This window comes from Dermacentor albipictus, chromosome 1, assembly GCF_038994185.2.
Source record: "Dermacentor albipictus isolate Rhodes 1998 colony chromosome 1, USDA_Dalb.pri_finalv2, whole genome shotgun sequence".
Classification (NCBI taxonomy): Eukaryota; Metazoa; Arthropoda; class Arachnida; order Ixodida; family Ixodidae; genus Dermacentor; species Dermacentor albipictus.
The window spans coordinates 132,880,592-132,903,393 of record NC_091821.1 but is presented as its reverse complement, the minus strand read 5'-3'; the positions used below and the strand labels follow the sequence as shown (position 1 = coordinate 132,903,393).

Genomic DNA, 22,802 nt, shown 5'->3' with positions numbered 1-22,802 from the left:
GGATTGGTGGAAGAAAAGTAGGGAAACGACAAAAGACGGAGACGTACAAAAGCACAGTTCGCAATAGGGGATCAGAAAATTTGGGCGTGGTAGTTCATAGTGTTTTTTTTTGCGTCTTTTTTCATTGTTTAACCTAGGTAGAATATTAAGCAGTATAGTAGCAAGAGCTTGGTGGCGCAACCCACCGCCCCGTTCCAAAGGAGACGTTCATAACATCCATCCATCCATCCGTTTAGGGCGCCGTAGTTTCTCGCGGCGTCTGCATACCTGCGGGCGGGCTAATGATTTGGTAGCGCTTACTTTTTGCGTTTGAATGCGTTAGAATTTGACCAGACTTCTTTCTCTACATTGTAGATGCTGAGATAATTTAATGCTTCGCTGCTCTCATTCCACATGGAAACAGCGAGCACCGACTACGCAGCCGACACAGCAACGGTTTTTGCGACCACCTCTTGCCGAGATTAGCGCGCTTATTCCTTGCCGAAAGTATAGTTCTAGCCATTCTAGCCACCCTTGCCGAGAAATTCTAGCCATCTTAGCCGAGCGCCGCGCCTGGCCGTGCCGTAGCACGGATGGATGGGATAGGTGGACGTATGTTACGAGCGTCCCCTTTGGAATGGGGTGGTGGGCTGCGCCACCAAGCTTTTAGGACTGCTCGCAGCGCCATCGTCATTCGGAAACAGTCCTCACTCCCAACGCCGAACGGTACACTAGAGACCAAAGTTGGTCCATGGTTTTGACCAATAACATTTGAGCAACTGACTCTGTTGATTGGTCCGCTCAAATTTGAACCGCTAGCATGCCGCTAGTTTGCGGCGACGTTGTCCCGTTTTGACGTGCGAGAATGCGTACTCTGGCTGGGTCGGGTGGATCCCTATTCTGTCAGCTGTGAGCCAAAGTTGGTTCTTTATTCTATGTGCGAGCCTGCAGCCTGTTGCTTTCAGGCGGCGAAGGCTGTCTAAAGTCGCTGTGCTTAGCAGTAGCACTAGTTAGGCCGTCTGGTAAAGCTAGTGCTTGCTAGCTTGCCTTTTCCCAATGTCTTTTCCGAAAGCGCCCCGCTTCCCTGGCAGCACCGGTACACTTTGCACTCTTATGCATGTTGTTTTGTTTGTTTCTACTCCGTAGTGCGTATTGTCAACACAGCTTGTTTGTTTCTTGCAGATGATGTGCCACCAGTAGGTTCCTACAACCCAGCTCTAGAAGGTCGCACACCTACGCCCAAGTTTTCCTCAGCTACACGATTTCGCGACAACCATGGTAACGTTTTTCACCTCCTCATCTTCCTGGTAACGCCTGTTGCGACCTATGCTGCTTTTTCAAGTTCATGTATATTGCTGCAAGAAGCGTGAACGCAGACGGACTGAGTATTGATTTTCAGGATCATGACAGCAGTATTGGCTGAATGCGTTATCAGTTATATTTGCTACACAACAGCAAGTGTTGCAGAAAAGCAAATTTTGAGTAGCTCGCGTGTGAATGTGGTCTCACCTCAGGGGCGTAGGCAAGAGGGAAATTTGTGTACTACGGGACGTATTCTCAGGCGAGCACTTTTTCTCGCGACACCCGCCTGCGGCCCCTCTGCCCTGGTCAAGTGCGAGCCCAACCCCTTCCCGTGTTGCAAATAAAGGTGCGCCGAGCATGAGTTTAGGTTTTTCGCACTCCCCTTCCATTTAACTGCCGGCTTCTTCGCCAATCCCCCCGTAGTGGGTAAGCGTCACAAGTGAGGAGCAAGCAAGCAGGCAAGCAACGGCCACGGCCGTTGGCTGGCAATAACGTCATTTCTGCCTGGCCACCTCGGCGATGTCATGTGGCGTATAGGGTGGTAAGTGCTTCCAACTCGGGATAGGCTAAAGTGGTGGGGTGTAGTCCGATCTTCGCTGTGTCCCAATTGCCCCGTTCAGGAATCCTATAAACATGTGCTGCTGCAATGCGTCGTTGCCAGGATGTTTTGGAGGGCCATGCATGCTGGTTTCCGTGGCCTTGGAGTTAACCGCTTTGTCACATCTGGTAGCTGCTCACGTGGCCGCTTTGCGCGACCTTTAATTGCTGCGGGGGCCTTTTGTCTATGGCGTGCCGGTGCGAGGCAGTTGCTGCGGGGCACCGTCGCCGTGCTCTGTTTCCACTTCTGAGGCGGATCTACATTGAGCTACTGTCAGAGGAGTTGTTCTTCCTTGCGAGGAAGAAGAGTTCCTTCGAGAGAAGGTCATGCCGTTTCCTGTCGGTTGCTGATGGACGCATACAGCTTAATTTTCGACCAGCCTGGTTCTTGTAGCCAGGACATCAGAAGTGTTCATTGAATGTGCATAGAATGTAAGTGCCTGTAACTTCTGTGTGTACATGTGCCTTTATACATGATCATTTTTGTATATACACATCTCATAGCATCACTTCAAAATTATGTAAAGTGTCTGTCATATCATCATTGTACATAACCATTGTGTACACTGTATATATTGAACATCATTTTAGATATATGACAATTAGTTTGTTTACCTGTGCTTTTCCGTGGGTCTGTGTTATATGTTGATGAGTGAGGACTCGGACACTACTTTGAGAACGTGCCATGTATACAATCCTTCGTTTCTTGTATGTTATCGTCCTGTTGGAATTGTGCCGTAATTGTGACTCAGTGTTCGTATCATCCATTGTTTAAATCAACTTTTTCTAAACACACACTGCTGCCTATGACAAATTAGTCAGACGTCTGGGTCTAATCCTGTCGTTTAAACTACATTTTAAGCACTTGTAATGTAGCTAAACGACATGGGGACTCGCCCCCAGCATGTTGCGTACATGTGGCAGTCTTGCACGTACGTGAACGCTCATAAGGTATGTATGAGACATTTTAAACCTACATATGCTACACCATTTAGTCACTTGACCACACTCCTAATCTACTCGCTGGAATCTCCAAAACCATGCATTCAAGACATTCCGGTGTCACCAATATTAAGCTCCACTTATTGCTTCATTTGGAATTCCACAGTCATGCTTATCTGTCTACAACATAAAATCAAGTCATATTGTCAAAAGCAACTCCGTACATCACATCGTGCTCACATTATTGCTTTTAATGCCTCATTGTCTTTACGACCATGCACGCACATTCAACATATCAGCTATGTCTTGTACCAGAATGCTTTCAAATAATCTTGGAGATATTTGCCATGGCATAGCCTTAAAAAAGCTGATTCACAAGCAAGAGGTTTACAAATTATTCAGCAATTTAGAACTTTTGCTTGCAAGGCTTTGTCGGCAAGTACTGTGTAACATAGCATTTTTACATCGAGTTGCATAAATGTGTGCTTTGTTCAATCGTGTTTACACGATTGTGCTTATCTCCGAGTCCTTTAATAGCTTAATTCTAAAACTTTATTGTACTGAAACTCCCCTCACTCACAATGTTTTGTTGTCACAGACAAAAAGGTGAATAAAATATTAGGACAGCATAAACAGTGCTCTAGAAGACCACTTATTACAGATTTAGAGAACATACAGGGCAACAAGGTACTACTATATCAGAAGACAGAAAATGACATGCAGACGCTCTGAGCTTGTGGCCATTTGAGATGTATAAGCCATTCTGCTTGATTTGAATTCAGATTGAGGTCAGGGAGGAAAGCCGCCTAGACCAATAGAGCTATCTACGAGCTAGCAGCATCACCGTGATTCCCAGCCTCTGGAGCTGTGCCCACTTCTGTAGCTCTGCTCGCTGTGCATCGTGTCTGATCACATAGTTAAAGTATGCTTAGAGATGCTTACTCCACAAGAGAAGTGAAAATGACAAGGGTGGAGACACTTCCGCTGTGCCAAGTGGAATCGTTTAGCTAGTATCCGCAGGATAGCCAGAAATTTCTAGCACACAAACTGTGCTGGTCACCACTTGACGTTGCCGCAACGTCTCCACTTAAGTGCAGAGCCAGTCAGGGAGCATGGGAAATGCATTTTCTCTGTCAGTGCATCAAGGCTGCACGTCAGACACACGGTGTAGAGCCCGATCCATATCGGTCAGTGGCACCAGATTCGTGCATGTATTCCTTCAGACTGGCAGAGCACGGGCTGTTGCACCAACAAGGACAGTCCTGCTGCGGTTGCTTTAGCCATGGGAAGCCAACATATTTTTGTTTGGCAGAATGTTGCTCGAGTACCTTAACTTATTCACTAGCTCTTTAACTTCCCATTCAGAAGTTGGAGAGCTATTGGAGCACTGGCATCGCAGTGGTAAGAATGCTGCTACAGTTCCTCCAATCTGCTGCATTCCATAAAGCTGCTACATCCATGCTACAAAGAAGAGAAACTACTTCAAAGTTGTTCCAAAATGAGCTGTGCCATGCAATCCCAGAGGCCGCTGCAGAGAGTTGTTCTCAGCACCAGGTGGCCGTCATTATCACCCTTCAATTAGTTGCGTCACATCTCCTGCCACTCAAAAAGCTAGATGAGCTAAACGATCACTGAGCTTATCCAATCCAGTGCATACTCGTGCATGTTCATGGTCTGCCATTAGGAAACTATGCACCACATTCGTGGGTTTTGTGTAGTTTAGGATAAAGTTCTGGCACGTCTCTCATGCACTTTGTACCGGTGGTGCATGGCCTTAATGGGAGAGGTGTACATCAACCGATGGCACGTGTTTTATGCATTCAACATGGTGGCTGTGTCATGGCACTTGGCAAACTGAAACTTATCCTATTGCATGTTAGTAGTTATGAGCTTCTTATGGTTACGCAACCTACAACAATAGCTGCATTGCATGTTATTAGCTGCTTATTACCTGTGTGCGCATGTAATGCAGTCTACTTGTAGGTCAGCCATTTTACTATCTAGACGGCTTTATGCCTAAAATAAAATTGCTCAAATGTCCATGCTGTGTACCATGTGACAGTTGCCGAGAGCTTTTTTTTTTGTGCCATGACCGACACTGTCAGTGTTCCAGTATGCACATACAAGGTTGAACAAATTCTTTTAGTTCTACCATGATGAAATTCGCAACAAAAAAGTTGCAGTATAGTTGCCTAGCTAACACAGCTGCCAATACCGAAAGAGGAGCTGTGAAGGTTAGCGCCTACAACAGAAATAAACACAATAAAAATAAAACCACTTTTATGTATATGATAATGCAACAAGACACAATGATAGCTGTCAGGCTTTATAAAAAGACATCTGGTATGTTTATCGTCATACAGTAGGAAAGCAGAACTTTGTACATTTGGCCTTCCCAGCTAGGTCAAGTTGGGACACCAGACGCGTACTTGAAAGCAGACTGTCCTGCTAAATTCGGGATAGTTGGCAACCCTTGTGGTGAAATGCAGCAGTCAACACAGGAACCACTGACACTGCGGTGTTACAGGTGCAGTGTTGCAGCCTTTGAACATAACCGGAAATAGAAACATAACAAATTGGATGCTAATACAGTTAAACCTTGCTATAACAAACGCAGATATAATTAAGTAAATATGAAATTAGTTTGGTCATGCTTTACTTCAATGGAGTATGCTACTGCTATTGACCGCGAGTTCAAGCTATAGGTGGCAGCACTGTTGCCGCATTAGTGTGGATAGGCATTCAGCGGTGCGCATTGAAATGTACACGGCGGCGCTTTGCTACGAGTGATTTTGGCCGATTGTTTGATGATGAAATGCACTGTCTGCAGTAAACCAATTATAGTATTGCCCTCCAATGCCACATTTTTGCACAAAACTCGCAGAAAGTTCCTGCTATATGTGAAAGTGCAAAGCACAGTTTCTGTTCAGGTTCTTCCTTGGTGCTTTTTGTGCATATTCAACTTCGTCTTCTGCCTACTCTGCTGGCACTGCTGAACTTTCTTCTGTTCTTGCACTGGTAATAAAAATGCCTTCAGTCCTGTATGATGAGGTTAAAGTAGCTATACTTAATGCGACTATATTTCATTTTTTTATGCATGCATAATTGCCTTCTCTTCATTTTTGAATTCTCTGTCAAATACAAAATATGCCACTATGAGTAACAGGCAGTACAGTAACAAAATGGCCTTCTGACTTCACGAGCGTTCTTTTGTTGTTGTTGTTTTTTGTCACGGCAACAGTTGTCTTTGCATGATTACGCGCACGAGAGTGATGCGAAAAAGTTTCAATTATTGTAAGGGCTAAACTCATATTTTCTTTATTAAGCAAATGATGGTTGCTTCCTTCACTCAGGACGCCACACAAAAGTGCGCAATGTAATAACCGCCAGAAATGCAGTGTTACGACGTCCTGTGTCGAGCAATTGCAACATTGCAAGTGCAATGGACATGATGCTCTTGTAATACTCTTTTTCCACTTGACTTTTGTAGCAGAGAATCAAATTACCTAAGCCTCAAAATGCCGTCAATATCTGCTTGTATGCTTATGACGGATATTGGATATAACAAAGGTATTTTCATGGCCTATGTGACTTCATTACAAGGCGGTTTGACTATGCATGACCCGTGCAGAGTGTCAGAGCTGAGAAAACCTAGTGGGAACGTATCAGTGATTTTCTGCTGTACAGTGCTCACGGAATGAAACTCGACATGGAGCGCTCAGTGGAACCCAGTATATGGGCAAAGTACACGAGTGCACCATGTCATGTCGCAAGGAATTTAGTCACCAAAGGTGACGAGGACTCCGATGCAGGTGTACATGCCAGAATTGCATCTATGTGGCATGAACTGCAGCCGGTGGAAACGAAAGTATGCGAATTACTTAGCCCTAAATTGACGCGTTTCATTCCGTGAGCACTGTACATGAGCCTGCGAGTCCTTGACATAGTTTGTCATTTGCTGTCTGTTAAATTCACATGCTTACTTTTTATTTGACTCCCCGTGCTATGAATGATGTGTACAGATGGTAAACATGTAACTATGAAGTTTATTCGAGAACAAAGAGGACTGACTGGAGGTGCTCAAATTTTTTCTTGCTCTCAGCGGGTAGTTTTTCAACACCTGGTGGTTCCTTTCGTATGCCCCCAATTCCGTTGCACGTGAGTATACTTTATGAATATTTCTAGAGAATATTGAAGCAGCATGTTATCTACATTTTCTTGTGACCCTGGCCTACAGCTTTAACTTCACACATTTAGGACTGCTCACTGTTTGAATTATTCAAATGCACTGCTTGCATGGCAAAAACTTCAAGTGCACAACCAGACAAGGATGGTGAAAAAAGACTGAGACACATGAGCGCTAACTTGCAACAATTTATTGAGCCCCTTGAAGCATGTAATATAAAGGCATTTTGTGGCTGGACATCATGCAAGTGCAGCTAGCAAAACAATTGGGGACAACGCAAGTATTGTAATTCTTTCAAAAGTAAGTCAATCGCCTTGAACACAGTTATCCCCTAAACTATCAATTATCTCTGCTTCGAGAATTTCACACATCAATTGGAAGTTGCTTCTTGGAATGATGTAGTCTTGATAGATTGGCATGCAGCTCAATTCAGTTTGCGTTTTATTCGGAACTAAAAGCGGCACTACCGCAGTCACTAGATTCACACTTCCTACAGCCCACTTCTGCTCTTGTCCCTCTCATTTATACGGTGTTTACGGAGGTGATCATTTATGCACCTCCTACTTTGGCCTAGATAAGTCTTATGACAAGAAATCTGTATAGTATACCTAATCAATTCTGCACATTTGATGAACTCATTCTTGTGCTTCTTATTGCCCGCAATCTTGTGCGAGGCACTTGGATTGGTCATCTTGCATATTTTGTGAAGCTTGTCAAGAGCAGAAAAAACCAGGAACCAGGAATGTTCACCTTTTGCCCAATCTTTTTAGTTGATGTGACAAGCCGTAAATGTACAGAATCGTCACAAGCTTCTGCTTCCCACCAGAAGCCTTAACGCATCAGGCAGTTTTGATGACTTCCGTTTTAGGATGCCTTTGGGGACGCTGACTAGTACATGAGTGGGGTGCCCAGAAGCAGTCAGCCAAAGGGGTTGTTCATTTAAGCTAGCAGCCATTAGTTCAGGACAAGACTTGTGCAATGCATTAGAAAGGCATGATTTTGCAGTGCCCCTCTTGACCAGTTTTGAATGAGCAGAGTCATACGGGAGCAGTGGCTTATTGGTGTGTGGTTTGTACTTCCAGTAAACCTGTTTGTTGTGAAATAAGTCTGTCTAGGATAAGTCTGCCAAATGTAGTTGATTCATTCATAAGGAAGGTATTTGCATCGTTTCATCCCTGAAATAGTAGCCACTACCAGCATGGTGAAGGTGCTGTACTATATGGATGAATGCTCCATTATGATGTTGTGCATATAGCAACCAGCCTTTTTTTTTTTTTTTTCAATATGGAGTGTTACATTTGAGAAACCACTTACTTCAATTGACAGGCTTCCAAGGAACTCTTGAAACGCAGACTGTCAGAAATGGCTGAACATTTGGAGGAGAGGGACATGCTGATAGGGCAGCTACGAGTGAGCAAGGGGAAGCTCGCCACCCGTGTGAGCCAACTGGAGCAACTTCTCCGAGGCCTTTCACGAAAGGTGTCAGCCCAAAGCAAAATGTATGTCCCAATTTGGCATTCTAGTTTGCTTGTCTGTTGTAAGGTAATGCTGTATTGCTGTTAATTATGAAAGACTGCTTTAAATGTCCAACCAGTGTCACCCAAAAAACAATTGCTGTGTTGTGTGAAGGTTTGCAGTAGTCACTAATTATTAAGGGTGTTCGAAGAGTGAAATTTCTGAATTAAATACAAACATTCGAAAAAAAAAAACTCTAAATATTGAATTGAATATTGAATATTTTCTAATTTCTAAACAGAGTGAAAAAAAAAAGTTGCATGGAGCCCACTTGGTAAAAAAGAGGTTATTTGGATTATCTGATATTGCATGTCATTCCCATTCACAACTGGACATCCGCTTAACTGAGGAGCTCAGAAATAAGAAACTGGTTTCAGTTGTCTGGTGTGCCACGATAATGACTAATTAAACAAACAGCACAATACAAGATCCACGTGAGTGTTGTGTTTGTTGAAAAAGAAAAGTGACACTGGCCAAATAATTGCCTTGCCTAAAGCAAGACAAATTTGTATACAGGGTGTCCAAGTAATCATGCATGAGGCTTTGAAAATATAATTAGCATTCTACGTGAATATGACCGTGTGCATATTGTTTGGAGTCTAGTTGAGAAACTGCTAGTAATTTAGTCCCCGTCTTCCTATTAGTTAATGAAAAATCATTAGCTAACATTTAATTGTTATTTTTGTCAATCTGTCGGGCAGTTCTAGGGAATCGTAAGAAACTTCAAAATCAACTGTTTCCAGCGAGGCACACCTGGTGCTTCAAGAAAAATAGAATGTGACTGCATACCTGTGTGCACAGGATAGCAGTGCCATCAAACAGCCTCAGTGAGAGAGCAAGGTGTTCATCTGTATCTGGGCCAGGCAGCAACAATAACAGCATGCATATTCTTTTCACAATGTACCAAAAGCTCCCTGTGATTATTGCATACCAAGATTAAGCAAACACACTGCCTTGAGTGGCAAGCCTGAGATAAATTGCTTGCTTTCTCATGAGATCATTTGGCACTCTATCTCGTGCTTCGTGGGCTCTTAGTCGCATTGTACTGTACTTCACATTTTGCAGGTTTTCTCTCTTCACCCAAAAGATGAACATGCAATGGGTATATCGCCGGAAACATGATTTTAATATATAGTATGAGTTTCTACAGCTACTTATTCACTTCCTTACCATTATAACGGCAAATAAAAGGTAAGCTAATGAATTTCAAATAACTAATTAGGTGACAGGTACTCAAGATTGCTGAATATGGCTAACAAGTTCTGCGGAATTCTGCAAGGTGGAGGAAGGTTTAATGAAAGGAAAAATTTGAACTGATTTGCCACATTCAGTGTCCTTGTGCTTCGTGTTGTTGATTAATTTGCCCTTGCACTGCGATCTGCTAGCCTCCTGGTTAGCTCGCATGGTAGAGCGACCATCCCGGAAAGGTGTTCGTCCTGGCTTCGAATCCTGGACCAGGAGCCATATTCTGTAACGCTTAGGTTTTCGAAGAATTCACTTCGCGAGCAGTAATTAGTCGCCGCCTGGGTTACGCCATCACCTTGGGGTGCTCGCACATATTATATTGACGTCATGCACATGTCAGTCATGCAAAAACCAAATACATTGTCTGCTACATAGCGAAGTGGCGCGAGGTGCTTCGATGTGATCCGAAGGCACCATGTACCGCGTGCAGAGCCTGTGCGTGCCATGTGCATGGGCAAGATCGATGTTCGATTTTAGACGGTCAATGCACCGCCTGTGTTAGGATCATGAGGTTGTTTCGAGACTGCAACGCACTAGCAGCATGGATCATCATCATCATCATCATCATCAGCCTGGTTACGCCCACTGCAGGGCAAAGGCCTCTCCCATACTTTTCCAACAACCCCGGTCATGTACTAATTGTGGCCATGCCGTGCCTGCAAACTTCTTAATCTCATCCGCCCACCTAACTTTCTGCCGCCCCCTGCTACGCTTCCCTTCCCTTGGGATCCAGTCCGTAACCCTTAATGACCATCGGTTGTCTTCCCTCCTCATTACATGTCCTGCCCATGCCCATTTCTTTTTCTTGATTTCAACTAAGATGTCATTAACTCGCGTTTGTTCCCTCACCCAATCTGCTCTTTTCTTATCCCTTAACGTTACACCTATCATTCTTCTTTCCATAGCTCGTTGCGTCGTCCTCAATTTGAGTAGAACCCTTTTCGTAAGCCTCCAGGTTTCTGCCCTGTACGTGAGTACTGGTAAGACACAGCTATTATATACTTTTCTCTTGAGGGATAATGGCGACCTGCTGTTCATGATCTGAGAATGCCTGCCAAATGCACCCCAGCCCATTCTTATTCTTCTGATTATTTCCGTCTCATGATCCGGATCCGCTGTCACTACCTGCCCTAAGTAGATGTATTCCCTTACGACTTCCAGTGCCTCGCTGCCTATTGTAAATTGCTGTTCTCTACCGAGACTGTTAAGCATTACTTTAGTTTTCTGCAGATTAATTTTTAGACCCACTCTTCTGCTTTGCCTCTCCAGGTCAGTGAGCATGCATTGCATTTGGTCCCCTGAGTTACTAAGCAAGGCAATATCATCAGCGAATCGCAAGTTACTAAGGTATTCTCCATTAACTTTTATCCCCAATTCTTCCCAATCCAGGTCTCTGAATACCTCCTGTAAACACGCTGTGAATACCATTGGAGATATCGTATCTCCCTGCCAGACGCAGCATGGATGCTGTGGCTCAAGTGCTGTGCACATTGCAATTTTTTGCGACTGAGTTTCCAATAGTGCATGGCCAGCGAGGAAACTATCGCACTGTTCCAGCCATCAGTCATCCGCATAATTTTTTCTGTTGCTGAAGCCATAACTGTTGGCAAAGAAAAGTGGTGGGTGAAATTTCCGAAAATGACAAATGAAAAGGTGGCAGTGTAGCAACGGTTCCTCGAATGCAGCAAGCTAGCATACGGTGTCCCATCTAGCGGCATAAATCGGTCATCCGCAGAAAACAAAATATGCTAAATCACTTACCGCCAGTATGTCACACATATTTCGCAATGAAAAACATAAACCTCACCAATAACATCAAATTATTTTTATTTACCGAAGAGCGTTCCGAATTTGCTATATTTTTTCTTGGTTTGTGACATTCGCTTCCAGAAACTTGCACGCTAATTGGCCTGTCCTTCCTCTTGTTCTCATTAAGTCAGCAGACCACCCAAATGTGACACCACTGCCAAACTGAATTCTTGGAAACCGTATCGTTGCGTAATACGGCTCCAGGATGAATTTTTCTTCAACTACCAAGCTTTGTTTCTGAAAAACCCACATAGGTTTCCTTTGTAGCTTCATGCTACATACAGGTGTATGTCAGTTTTTCTTTTCAAAGTTACTGGCAGTTTCTCAAGTGGACTCTGAACAATTGCACTTCATCTTGTCCATGTAGAATGATCCTCCTTTTTACAGCAAAACTGTATTAGGGCTAGGACACGCGCTTGTCGCTCACGCTGAGCATGCGTCGGGCGATGAGCCTGGACCATCGTGTAAGCTTCCTTCCGTCCGACGAAGAACGGCAGTGTGCCTGTGAAGATCACCTTTGCAAACAGAAATGGGAATGGGCCCAGTGGTGGTGGAAGGAGACCACAGATGACGAGCGGGCTGCCAATGCCAAGTGTATGCGTGATGCCTGCAGGGCCCCGAATACAGCGAGGAGGATAGGTTTGGCATTCAATGCTATACACGTGTCAGTGTACGAACTACGCGTCATTGGTCATGTATAGACTTGACATTGTCTAAAAATCCTTCCAGCATCGTTGTTCAGCCTGTGGCTGTCTACCATAGTGATGAAGCGATGATCAGTATGGTAACAAAATAAGACAGTAGAATCACGAAGTCACGTGTATGTGTCTTTATTCAATCAATATAGTGATCACCATATATGAATTCAATATACTCATCACTATACAGCCTTGCTGGTCATCCATGTTCATTCAGAGTGGAGTGGCACTGAATTTTTTTAAGCAATGGGGTGTGGCAGCTGGGACACAATGTATAAGTTGCTTAAAAGTCCTTAAAAGTCCTTATCTGCCCTTGGTGATTACTCGGGGACTGGCGTCTCTACAAAACAACCGTGGCTCTCCTACAACTGAATCATTCAGAACAGTTCCCTCTTACATCATTCTCCATCTCGAACGCCAGCAAATGTTATCCTTTCTATTTAGGCAGAAACGAATAGTGACAATTTCAACTAGTTATATCTTGAGTACAAATCAAATAGGAAGGATAATTCAATTTGTATTCAAAAACTATTTGAACAGCCCTAATAATTATACATTCATGATAAAACATGAGAATGAATGTGTACATCTTGTTGTGCGTACGGTACATGTGGGCTTTAGACACAATTTCTGGAAATGACTATTCTTGGCATGTATATCCTTGAATTAGCAATAGGCAAATAAGTAACTGTGCTGTATTTCCATGAATGCATGCTAGAGCTTATGAGCATGGGTGCTAAATGTGACATGCCACATACACTGCACTGTTCAAGCAAGTAGCATTGCCTAAAGCCCCTTAAACTTCGTAAAGTAGCGGCTCTCCCCTCCTCCGCCTTCACTCCTCGTTTCTCCTCTTTCACGCTCCCTCCTCGACCGTGGCGCTGCCTACACCGCTCGAGCGTAGCAATAGCGCCAACATTCGCTCCTTGCCACTCTGTAGACCCTTCTTGAGCGAACATGGCACTGAAGCATGGCGCGAAGGCCCACGTGATGCTATTAGACCAATAGCGATGCTGCGTCGGCCTTCGCCAGAGCGCACGAGGAGGAGGCGGCATTATTCAAAGTGTGGCGCTACTTTACGAAGTTTAAGAAGCTTTAGTATTGCCTCCTTAACCCCACAAAGCGCAATGTATTGTTTTTGGTATGCTCAATTTTATACCTTTAAGTTATGATTTAAGCTCTGTAAGCAATGCAAAGCACATAGTAGCATTTTTTATTAACTGGAGGGAGTTCTCAGTGGATAGTGCAGCAAAGTGATGACTAATCACGTCTACTCAACTTTTAATTTTGGGAGGTTTGTATGAATGTACTCGGCACCACTAGAAATAAATGTGAACGGGTTTTTTAATTTCCTTTATGTCGAATGGTGTTTGGGTTTTGCAGGCTTAAGTATGAGGTGCAAAGAATCCATATTGGTACTTTGTAAAACATTAGTCTTTGGTTGATCGGCTGGCTCTTGCTCCCACCCTGCTGTGTGCTCGTCTCAGTGCCCTCTGACACTTGTCCCATGTCATTGCTCCTTTTGGCTTGGGTCAACTCCCTCTCACTTTGAATTTTGTGTCAATGGCTGCCAGGAAAGCTGGTGAATGTCCTATTGGCAGCGAGGAGTTGCGGAGTCTCCATCTGTTGAAAGCGCCTCACTTGCGTAGATGAGGGATCACGCGGCGCGCTCCTCATAGGTTTCGCTTACGGCGCTGAATAATAACAACACGCGGCAGCCCTCCTGGATATTTATGCGGGTACTCTCAAAATGAGGGAAGTTTTATGCGAAGCATATTACTAGAGCTCAACCCAGCTCCTCAGGCGCGGCGGTGTCTCCTTCAATACCACGTGACACCGTGACGTCACGACAGAGGAGAAACGGGGCTCCAACTCGCGCCGTCGCTCGCGGCGGTATATAAGCAGCTGCGCTTGCTTCTGTTAGACACTCACGAGGTGAGATGCCTCCTGGAGACAGAGCTGCTCGTTGGAATGAGAAGCGAAGGTTGCGGTGTGCTACAGAGACTGTTTCTAGGTGGCTTTGCTACGGCGCAGCGACTACGCGCCCCGCATCGGACGCGGTGAGCGTCGAGCAACGCAGCGTTCGGCGCGACAACGAAATGTGCGCCTGAGCAAGCGCCGCACGCCTGAGCCGACGCCGACGACACCGGCTTTTTTGCGACACGAGCTCCTTAACGCTGTCGCGTTAAAATAAAGGCTAGTATGCTTCGCATCCTGGGCTTAACCTTAGCTAAGCCACAGCCAGTACGTCGATATAGTAATCTTGGGCAAACTGAAAGCACAGAATCGTTTACAGACGCTCTCTTTACCGAATACGTACAGCATGTGAACGCCACTGCGCGCGGTCGCAGTGATGGAGTCTCCCGAACCGGCTTCTTGCGTGAAAGATAGGCAAACGCTGAGAGTAAACTGTGAAATATGTTGTTATAGTGGGCTGTCTGTATAACTAAATGGAGGATAATAGAATGAAGTTTCAACGTGGCGATCACACGGGTTCGCAGCGACTGACTGCGCGTCTGCACGCATGTTCGCGCACAACATTTTGCTTTCGCTGTGAGCGCGTTTTCACACCATACCGTGAGCTTTAGGCTGCAGCATATGAGCATTTGACAGTACACTAGCAACCATTGTTGCATGGACGCTATCAGAACTGTTCAAAAATGATTTCATTATAGAGACTTCGAGGCCTACGGCGACTGTGATGGGCCGTCGCGACGACTCAATCTTTTTGTCTTCTACATTCTTGCACATTTCAATATTATTTCTCAAGTTGCGTCACCCTTTATGTTTATTGGTCTTCTCAGCGAGCGGTTTCCCTCTGCTTCTTTTTCGTAATCCAGTGCATTAATTCATAACACAAACACGACCATATGCTATACCTTTCTTTAATGTGCGTATTACCGCTCCCTCTCTGTTCCAGTGAATTTGCCAGTATCTAGCATCAACAAGTTTATAGAACAAACCGTCTTGACGTTAGCCGGGCAGCGGGTGCGAGTGAGCGTCTCAGTGCGCATTTTCTGCTATACTCACCGAACATCGCCCAGTCCCGGCGCTGTAGCAGAAATCTTCCTCGCGTCTGCTTGCTGCATACCCGAGTTGTAGCTGATGGCTGTCTGCTGGTTCTAAGTTTCGCCAGCCAAGCTTCACGCAGCTCCTTGCCCTGTGGCTACGTGTTACGCTCCGTTACGTACGTCCGGCACTGCGGTACCGATCAGTGGCCTACCATGCTGCACGCCTCCAAAGGCAGCCACTGCCTATTATAGTAGTTTCAAATGTTGTCAAGTTGACACCCAAGGCAGTAAAGTCTCACCCCTTAATCAAAACGGCGCCGCATGTGGGACTTTAAACTTTCGTTTTCAGCTCGCTTTGGCGCTTCCGAAGCAGCTGACGCAGCCGCTGTGTCCACGTGATCCCTCATGTCACGTCATGCTGACAGTGGCACTAGCTTTTCCAGTGGTCAAGCTCGGCGCCAATACAATGATAACACTTTAATATGGCATTTGCTAGTGGTAACCTACTTACAAGGTAGCCACTCAGCAAGACAAAGTGAACAGAGTAGTTTACATTTGGCCGGAAGGCCAGCAGGTAATCTATAAGCAGTATATCTGCTTAAATACTGGCCACTTTCTTTCCTTACGTTCTTCCCTTAAGCTCAAGTCACTTTCAATCATCTCATTGTGTTTTGCAGATGCATATTTAGTATTGCAATGCTGCTGTCTCTAAAGTCTGAACTCGTGCTTTTTTAAACAAATTTTTGGTGTAGGTTAGGTGCGAGGAAACCAAAAAGCTGCGAGGCTTCAATGACAAGTCGACAAGATATAGAAGAAACTCAAGCTCTCTTGAAAGAACTACGTGAAACTGACATGGCAGAAGAGGCCTTTTGTGAAGTTCGGCTATCAAAAGGAACTCAAGAACTGAAGGAGGAGCTCAGTGACATGATTGACGAGATGAATGCTGATGATGCCAAGGCCAGCAGCACAGGTTTGTAGTTCATTGATTTTTTGCTATTTGCTTGGAGGGCCATGCAGGAGGGGCAAAAAAAAAAAAGACGCATAACATGCGTGCACATAAGTTGGGAATGCAAAGCGAAAAAGTAATATATTAGCCCACTTAATAATGAAGCAACAAATATATACATTATACAGGGTGTATCAGAAGATCACGCTTGAAAATGCTTAAAAATGGGAAAGATGCGATAAACAATTTCTGCGAGATTGCATTTATCACAGTGGTGTACATACAAAATGACTCAAGTGGGTAAATAGACAAGTAATTATGCAAATTACATTCGTTTTGCCCAAAAGAGCCAGACGACTGATTTTAATGCAACTCTGTCATTCGAGGAGTTCATAATCATTTCCAGGCATGCAAGGTGTTGACGCTGCCAGTTTCTGTAGTGTAATGAATGAATGCTTGCTTACTTCACCCGGAAAACAAACCAAAACTGAACTGCAAGACAGTGCAGCTGTGATCTGCATCTCGCGTCATGGTAGTCTGATGGTGAAGCGTAAATAGTGTCCCACATGGGTGCCTGCTAAGAGCTTGACAGTTGTGCTCTTGGGCAGTTCAGTTTGTTTTGGCGAAATTAGCCTGAATAAATTACACTGCAAAACATGGCAGTGTCACCTTGTTGCAGCATGACTAGAACCAGTTATGAATTCCCCCGTATGATAGCTTGAAATCTTGTGTTAGGATCAAGCGTCTGGCTTGGCTGGTTACTACTACCTCAACCTAAATTAAAGAGCTTGCCTCTATGATGAAAACAACCCTTAAGGAATTCTTTCACATCTTCCCCATTTTAAAGAAATTTCTAAAGCATTTTCTAATACACCCTCCATATAATATGTAAATAGCTAATTTAACACATAGATAAAAGCTCAGGATGCAATAAAGGAAACGTTAAATATACACACTGTAAAAAATACAATTTTCATGACTAGATTCTTGCAAATTACTGAAGGTTCGCGAAACATTTATACCATGAAAAATACTTATTAGATAAAACATGATTTAGTATACTAGCTGTCCCAACTAAATGTTACGAAAATGTTAATCTAACAGGGGGTGGTGCTTTAAGCAAATGGCTTTCAGCAAATGGCACCCACTGTGCATTAATCATGCTAGTAATGAATTTATTTGGGTAACATTTCATTAACTTAATTAGTCACTGTGTCAATGCAAAATTTGTCGAAGATGTCAAGAAATTACCAATAACAGTGTTCAGAGCGACCTAGCATTTGTGCTTGTTTATAATAAAAAAACAGAATTTCAAAACTACCACGTGACAATGCCATATTGAAAGCTATCAGTAAAGAGCGGACACACTTGTTGGGCGTCACGCTCAACTGTCAAGCTGCTGCCAGCGTCGGCAGCGACTAGGCAGGTTGTTAGTTATGTCTTCCGAGATCGTTGGTGGAGTGCTATTCTTCGTTATGCTTTCCGTTTTGATAGTAAATCTTTCGCTTATGTGTTCACCTTGAACACTAACGTACAGCGTCTAACATACAATGTATTTCACCTATGTATCCTAATGTAAAGCTCTCTAAAGTTTGTTCAGCATGCCACATTCACAAATGTATTAAACTCGTGAATTTGTGAGAAAGCACGACTCTCATGTATCCCCTTATATGCTATTTTCCTCTCAAGTCTCGCGTGTCCCAGGATCCGGCTCTTCTGCGTAGCTTAGTGTTGGCGGCGGTAGGTCTGGTTGCAGCGCATTACGAGAGATGGCGTAACTGTTTCGCTGGCAACGTCACCTAATGGCAGGGTTAGTTGGGCGCGACAGAGTACTCTTTCTCCTTGGCTCGGGGTCGGCAAGCGGCGCGGACGTTCCGGATGTGTGCCGATCCATGCTTCTGCGAGACCGTCTCGTGAGGCCTACATTGAAATGGACGAACACGATTGTCCGAATGCACCACTGTTCGCGTGACCATACGCACGAACGACCAGGCGTTAGTGTCCAGCATGGGGTGAACATGTTCACTCGCTATCCTGTAGCGATGAGTCGGACTTTCTAATTTGTCGCGTCTTCGTCAGCATGCTCTATCGATAATAATTCGGCTGGCTATAGATTGGTGTATAAAAGGTGCATAAATGCCCTTGTGATTGTCTGCACTACTGTGTTGCCGTTCCTTTGTCCCAAGAGCAGGGATGAGTCTCCACAAACTGCAACAGTTTTTCAGGATGTGTGCCAAGCTGTTCATGGTACTTACTCAAGCAAGGCTGAATTAGCTCATGCAGAGTAGGAAAAAAATTGCAGAGTTGTTTGGACGACCTTTAAAATATTGAGCCAATATTCACAAAACATTAGCTATACTCGCAAAGCATTATTATGCTAGAACTGCTTGTAGGAGCGGGGGCCAGCCAATTGCGATGCTGGGCATAGCGGCTGGCCAATGGCTAACAGCACTTACAAATGAAAAGCTTTGCGATTTCGGCCTACAGATATTAAAGAGTGACCTTTGTTACCATATTGAAAAATTTGTTATTAGTTGGATACACCCTAACTATGGTAAAAGAAGCATTTTTTGTGGGTTCTTTTCATAGCACAAAAACAGCTGCAACAGTCAATTTACAAATTAAGGATAATTTATGAAATATTTAAGGTCATGAATGAGCTGCTTTCAGCTTGAAAGCAGCTGAAAGTGCACCTGTGTTCTGCACACGTCATTACTCTTCGGTTTGCTTTATCTTGTTGAGTTCTTGAAATGAGCCAGAGAGAAAGAAGACACTCTATTGGGTGTGTAAGGTATTTTTAATGCAGGGATCATCTGCTTTTGACTGCAATCCCCTGCAGGGGCATCTGCGTCAGCAGGCGTTTGGTGTGTTGCGACACCACGTACTCGAGCACACGAGGGTTGGACCCTCCCGTGTGTAGCCGTGCACGGCTTAGCCGTGTCCGGGGAAAAGGGTATCCTTGGGGTTGAGCTGATACCGGGTGTTCGGACCGTTAAGGCCCCCCGGCGGAGGCAACATGCCTCTTCGGCCTCTACTTCACGTAGACGGCACCTCCAGGCTGACCCACCTGGGGTAAATCGGCAGTCGCGTTTTCCTGTCCCCTTCTCCAATCTTTTTCTTTCCTATCTTCTTTCTTTTACTGTCCTATCATCTCTTCTCTTCCATCGCTTCCGAATTTCCTAGGGCGGCTAGTGTTAAAACCTTGCGTATGTGCCCTCCCTTGGGTATAATATATTAGGTTATAGGGGCAATGTATGGTTGGCGCCTGCAGCCTTACGCGTTAAGTTCTGCAGCGTCCCCATGTTGGGCTCCGTGGTGGGTGGCTGCCATTGCTGCCGAAAACAGACCGAAATACTATGGGAACCTGCACATTTCCCTGCCTACTTGATCGTCACCCTCACAATAGGGGATGCACCGAAGACTTTACACGTTTCACCTGCACAAACGAGACCTCTCCGAAATACCATGTTGTACACAGTGAGAACTTTGAAAAACAGGCCAGACTCATTTCACCATTCATAGTTTCAAAATCTTTGACCAAAGCCTTAGGGTCAGGTTAGAAAGTGACGAAAATGGCAAGTGGAGACCTTATTTTGGATATCCCTCAGAAAAATCAGTACGAGAAGCTAGGCAGTCTGGTGACATTTGGTAATATACCAGTTTCTGTTACACCACACCGATCAATGAATAGCTCACGCGGATTCATGTCAGAGGCAGACCTTCAGGATTTGACAGAAGCTGAACTCCTGGAAGGGTGGAAATATCAAAATGTGACCAATGTAAAGCGTATTATCCTTAGACGGGACAACAAAGAAATTCCGACCAAACACCTTGTCTTAACATTTGCATCTAGCGTTCTGCCGAAAACCATTGAAATGGGATGCAGTAGGCTAACTGTCCAACCATATGTTCCAAACCCTAGACGTTGTTTCAATGCCAAAGGTTCGGCCATGGCTCGCAAAGCTGCCGTGATCAAACAACTTGTGCAAAGTGTGGAGTGCAGGGCCATCCCTCCGACAACTTTAGTGGCACACCTCACTGTGTAAACTGCAGTGGTGACCATCCAGCCTACTCAAGCTCCTGTCCGAACTGGAAGAAAGAAAGAGATAATCACCCTCAAAGTCAAGGAAAATATTTCGTTTAAGGAAGCCCATAAAAGGTGCTCACCTTTCCACAGCACACCTTATGCTGATACGGCGCGTTGGGGGGCGGCGCCGCAGCGGCGAATGCCAAGTGCCCAGCTCGCGCGCAGCGACCTGGTAACTTTGGCTTCTGCCCCCAGGGTGGAAGTGGGTAAGCCTACTCCACCCAACCAGCAAACAGGCCAGGCTACCCTTGGGTTGCCGGCCCCACAAGAGTTATCAGTGGCAACCTGCGCTACAAGCAGTGATCCCGTAAGACTGATAGGGGCCCCAAAGGTAGGCGCCCGGCCCCTTCCAGCGCTGGCAACAGCCGGCACAGCCAAATCCCACAGGGAGCCCCATCGACCTCTGGGCTGGTGGGTGCAGGGGTCTTGCCTTTCTGAGGCGGGACTCTCTCGGAAAACTTCTCGCTCGCAAGAGCGCGTGTCAGGCGCCTCACAAGAGGCAATGGACACTACACCTATCCTCACGGTGCACCAAGCGCCTAAGGAGCAGCGAGGCACCCTCAAACGCTCCAGAAAGGACAAACCCACCGTTACAGGGCCTCGAAAGGGCTCTGTTTTATTATGTTCTGTTTTATTATGGATACACAAATTATGCAATGGAACGTCAGAGGTCTTCTAAGAAACCTTGATGATGTGCAAGAACTCATTCACGAACACAATCCAAAAGTGCTGTGTTTACAGGAAACACACTTAAATTCAAAACACATTCTTCGACAGTATGTTACTTTTCGCAAAGATCACGATGATGCGATAGCATCATTGGGCGGTGTTGCCATTGTAATTCAAGAAAGCATAGGGTGTCAACGTTTACAGCTACGAACGGCCCTTTAAGCAGTGGCAGTTCGAGTTGTTCTCCTAAACAAACTTATCACTACTTGCTCGCTTTACATTACAAATTAAACAAACATGAATTTCAGTCCTTTATAGATGAATTGCCAGAACCTTATGTTGTTCTTGGCGATTTCAATGCACACAGCTACCTGTGGGGCGACCCTCGTATAGATCCGCGAGGTCGTCTTTTTGAACTGTTCTTTTTTTCTACTGGTGCATGCCTGGTGAATAAGAAGGAACCCATATATTACTCTCTTGTAAACAGAACCTTTGCTTCAATAGATCTTAGTATAGTTTCCCCATCTATACTGCCTGAACTTGAATGGGAAGTTACCAACAACCCTTACGGGAGCGACCACTTCCCCATACTGCTAAGAACATCTAAAGAAAACGAATATCCACCACAGGCTCCTAAGTTGAAGATTGATACAGCCGACTGGGAGAAATTCCGAACTCTCACTAGTATGTCACGGGATGACATGTCTTCTTTAGGAATTGATGCTGCTGTGCAGTATTTTACAGCCTTCATTATAGATGCCGCATCTAAATGCATATCTCAAGTAAGTGGTGTGGCATGCGAACAGCGTGTCCCGTGATGAAACGACGAATGTAGGAACGCTCGTAGGAAACAAAGTGGGGGGGGGGGTTGCTATGCGCTTCTCCCACTGTAGAAAATCTTGTCAACTTTAAGAAAGTAAAGTCCCAAGGCAGGAGAACCGGACGAAAGGCCAGAAGAGAAAGTTGGCAGAAGTTATTACCGAGTATCAACTCATTTACAGATGAGGCCAAAGTCTGGAACAAGGTTAATGGGATAAGAGGGCGACAAACATATTCACTCCCTTTGGTAAATACACAGGGCGATACACTGCAAGATCAGGCAGACTCACTTGGGGAGCACTTTGAGAGCGTGTCAAGTTCAACCCATTATTCAAAATTGTTTCTCAAATATAAGCAAATAGAAGAATGTAAGCCATTCATAAGAAAATGCCGACAGAGTGAACCGTACAACCGTCCTTTTAGTATTGCCGAGTTGAGAGCTTCCTTGAGCGCATGCAAGAGCTCTGCACCGGGATCTGACAGAACCATGTATGAAATGACCAAAAACTTGCACACTGACACCCACGTTACACTACTCGCACTTTTCAACATCATTTGGGCTGCAGGATACCTTCCAACTGCATGGAAAGAAGCCATTGTGGTCCCTGTTTTGAAACAACGCAAAGACCCTTTCTCAGTGGAAAGTTACCGCCTGATAGCCCTCAGAAGTTGCCTTTGTAAGGTATTCGAAAAAATGATTAATCGGCGACTCATCCATTTCCTTGAACTGAGCAAAATGCTTGATCCTTATCAGTGTGGCTTCAGAGAAGGGCGCTCCACAACCGATCATCTTGTACGTATTGAAAGATATATCCGTGACGCATTTATACACAGTTTTTCTTATCCATATTCCTCAACATGGAGAAGGCGTACGACACAACGTGGCGCTACGACATCTTGAGACTTGTCAGAAATGGGCATTCATGGCAATATGCTAAACCTAATAGAAAGCTATTTGTCGAATCGTACGTTCCGGGTAAAAGTCGGCAATGTACTA

At 44.9% G+C, this 22,802-nt stretch overlaps 1 protein-coding gene across 4 annotated transcripts in view; it reads left to right on the top strand.

Moving 5' to 3' along the window:
* The first annotated feature begins 697 nt into the window (after positions 1-697).
* LOC135896175 (hyaluronan mediated motility receptor-like) overlaps positions 698-22,802 on the top strand; it is an 83,894-nt gene continuing 61,789 nt past the window's right edge. Inside the window, exons 1-5 of one of the 4 annotated variants that reach the window (XM_065424546.1) lie at positions 698-888; positions 1,162-1,257; positions 6,923-6,978; positions 8,333-8,505; positions 16,037-16,254. In XM_065424546.1, the coding sequence (XP_065280618.1) occupies positions 6,958-6,978; positions 8,333-8,505; positions 16,037-16,254 (412 nt within the window). In that variant the 5' untranslated portion in view covers positions 698-888; positions 1,162-1,257; positions 6,923-6,957. Of the gene's footprint in view, positions 1,076-1,161; positions 1,258-1,714; positions 1,823-6,922; positions 6,979-8,332; positions 8,506-16,036; positions 16,255-22,802 lie in introns of those variants that run through there. The other 3 variants (XM_065424544.1, XM_065424545.1, XM_065424548.1) reach the window with 3 other exon arrangements.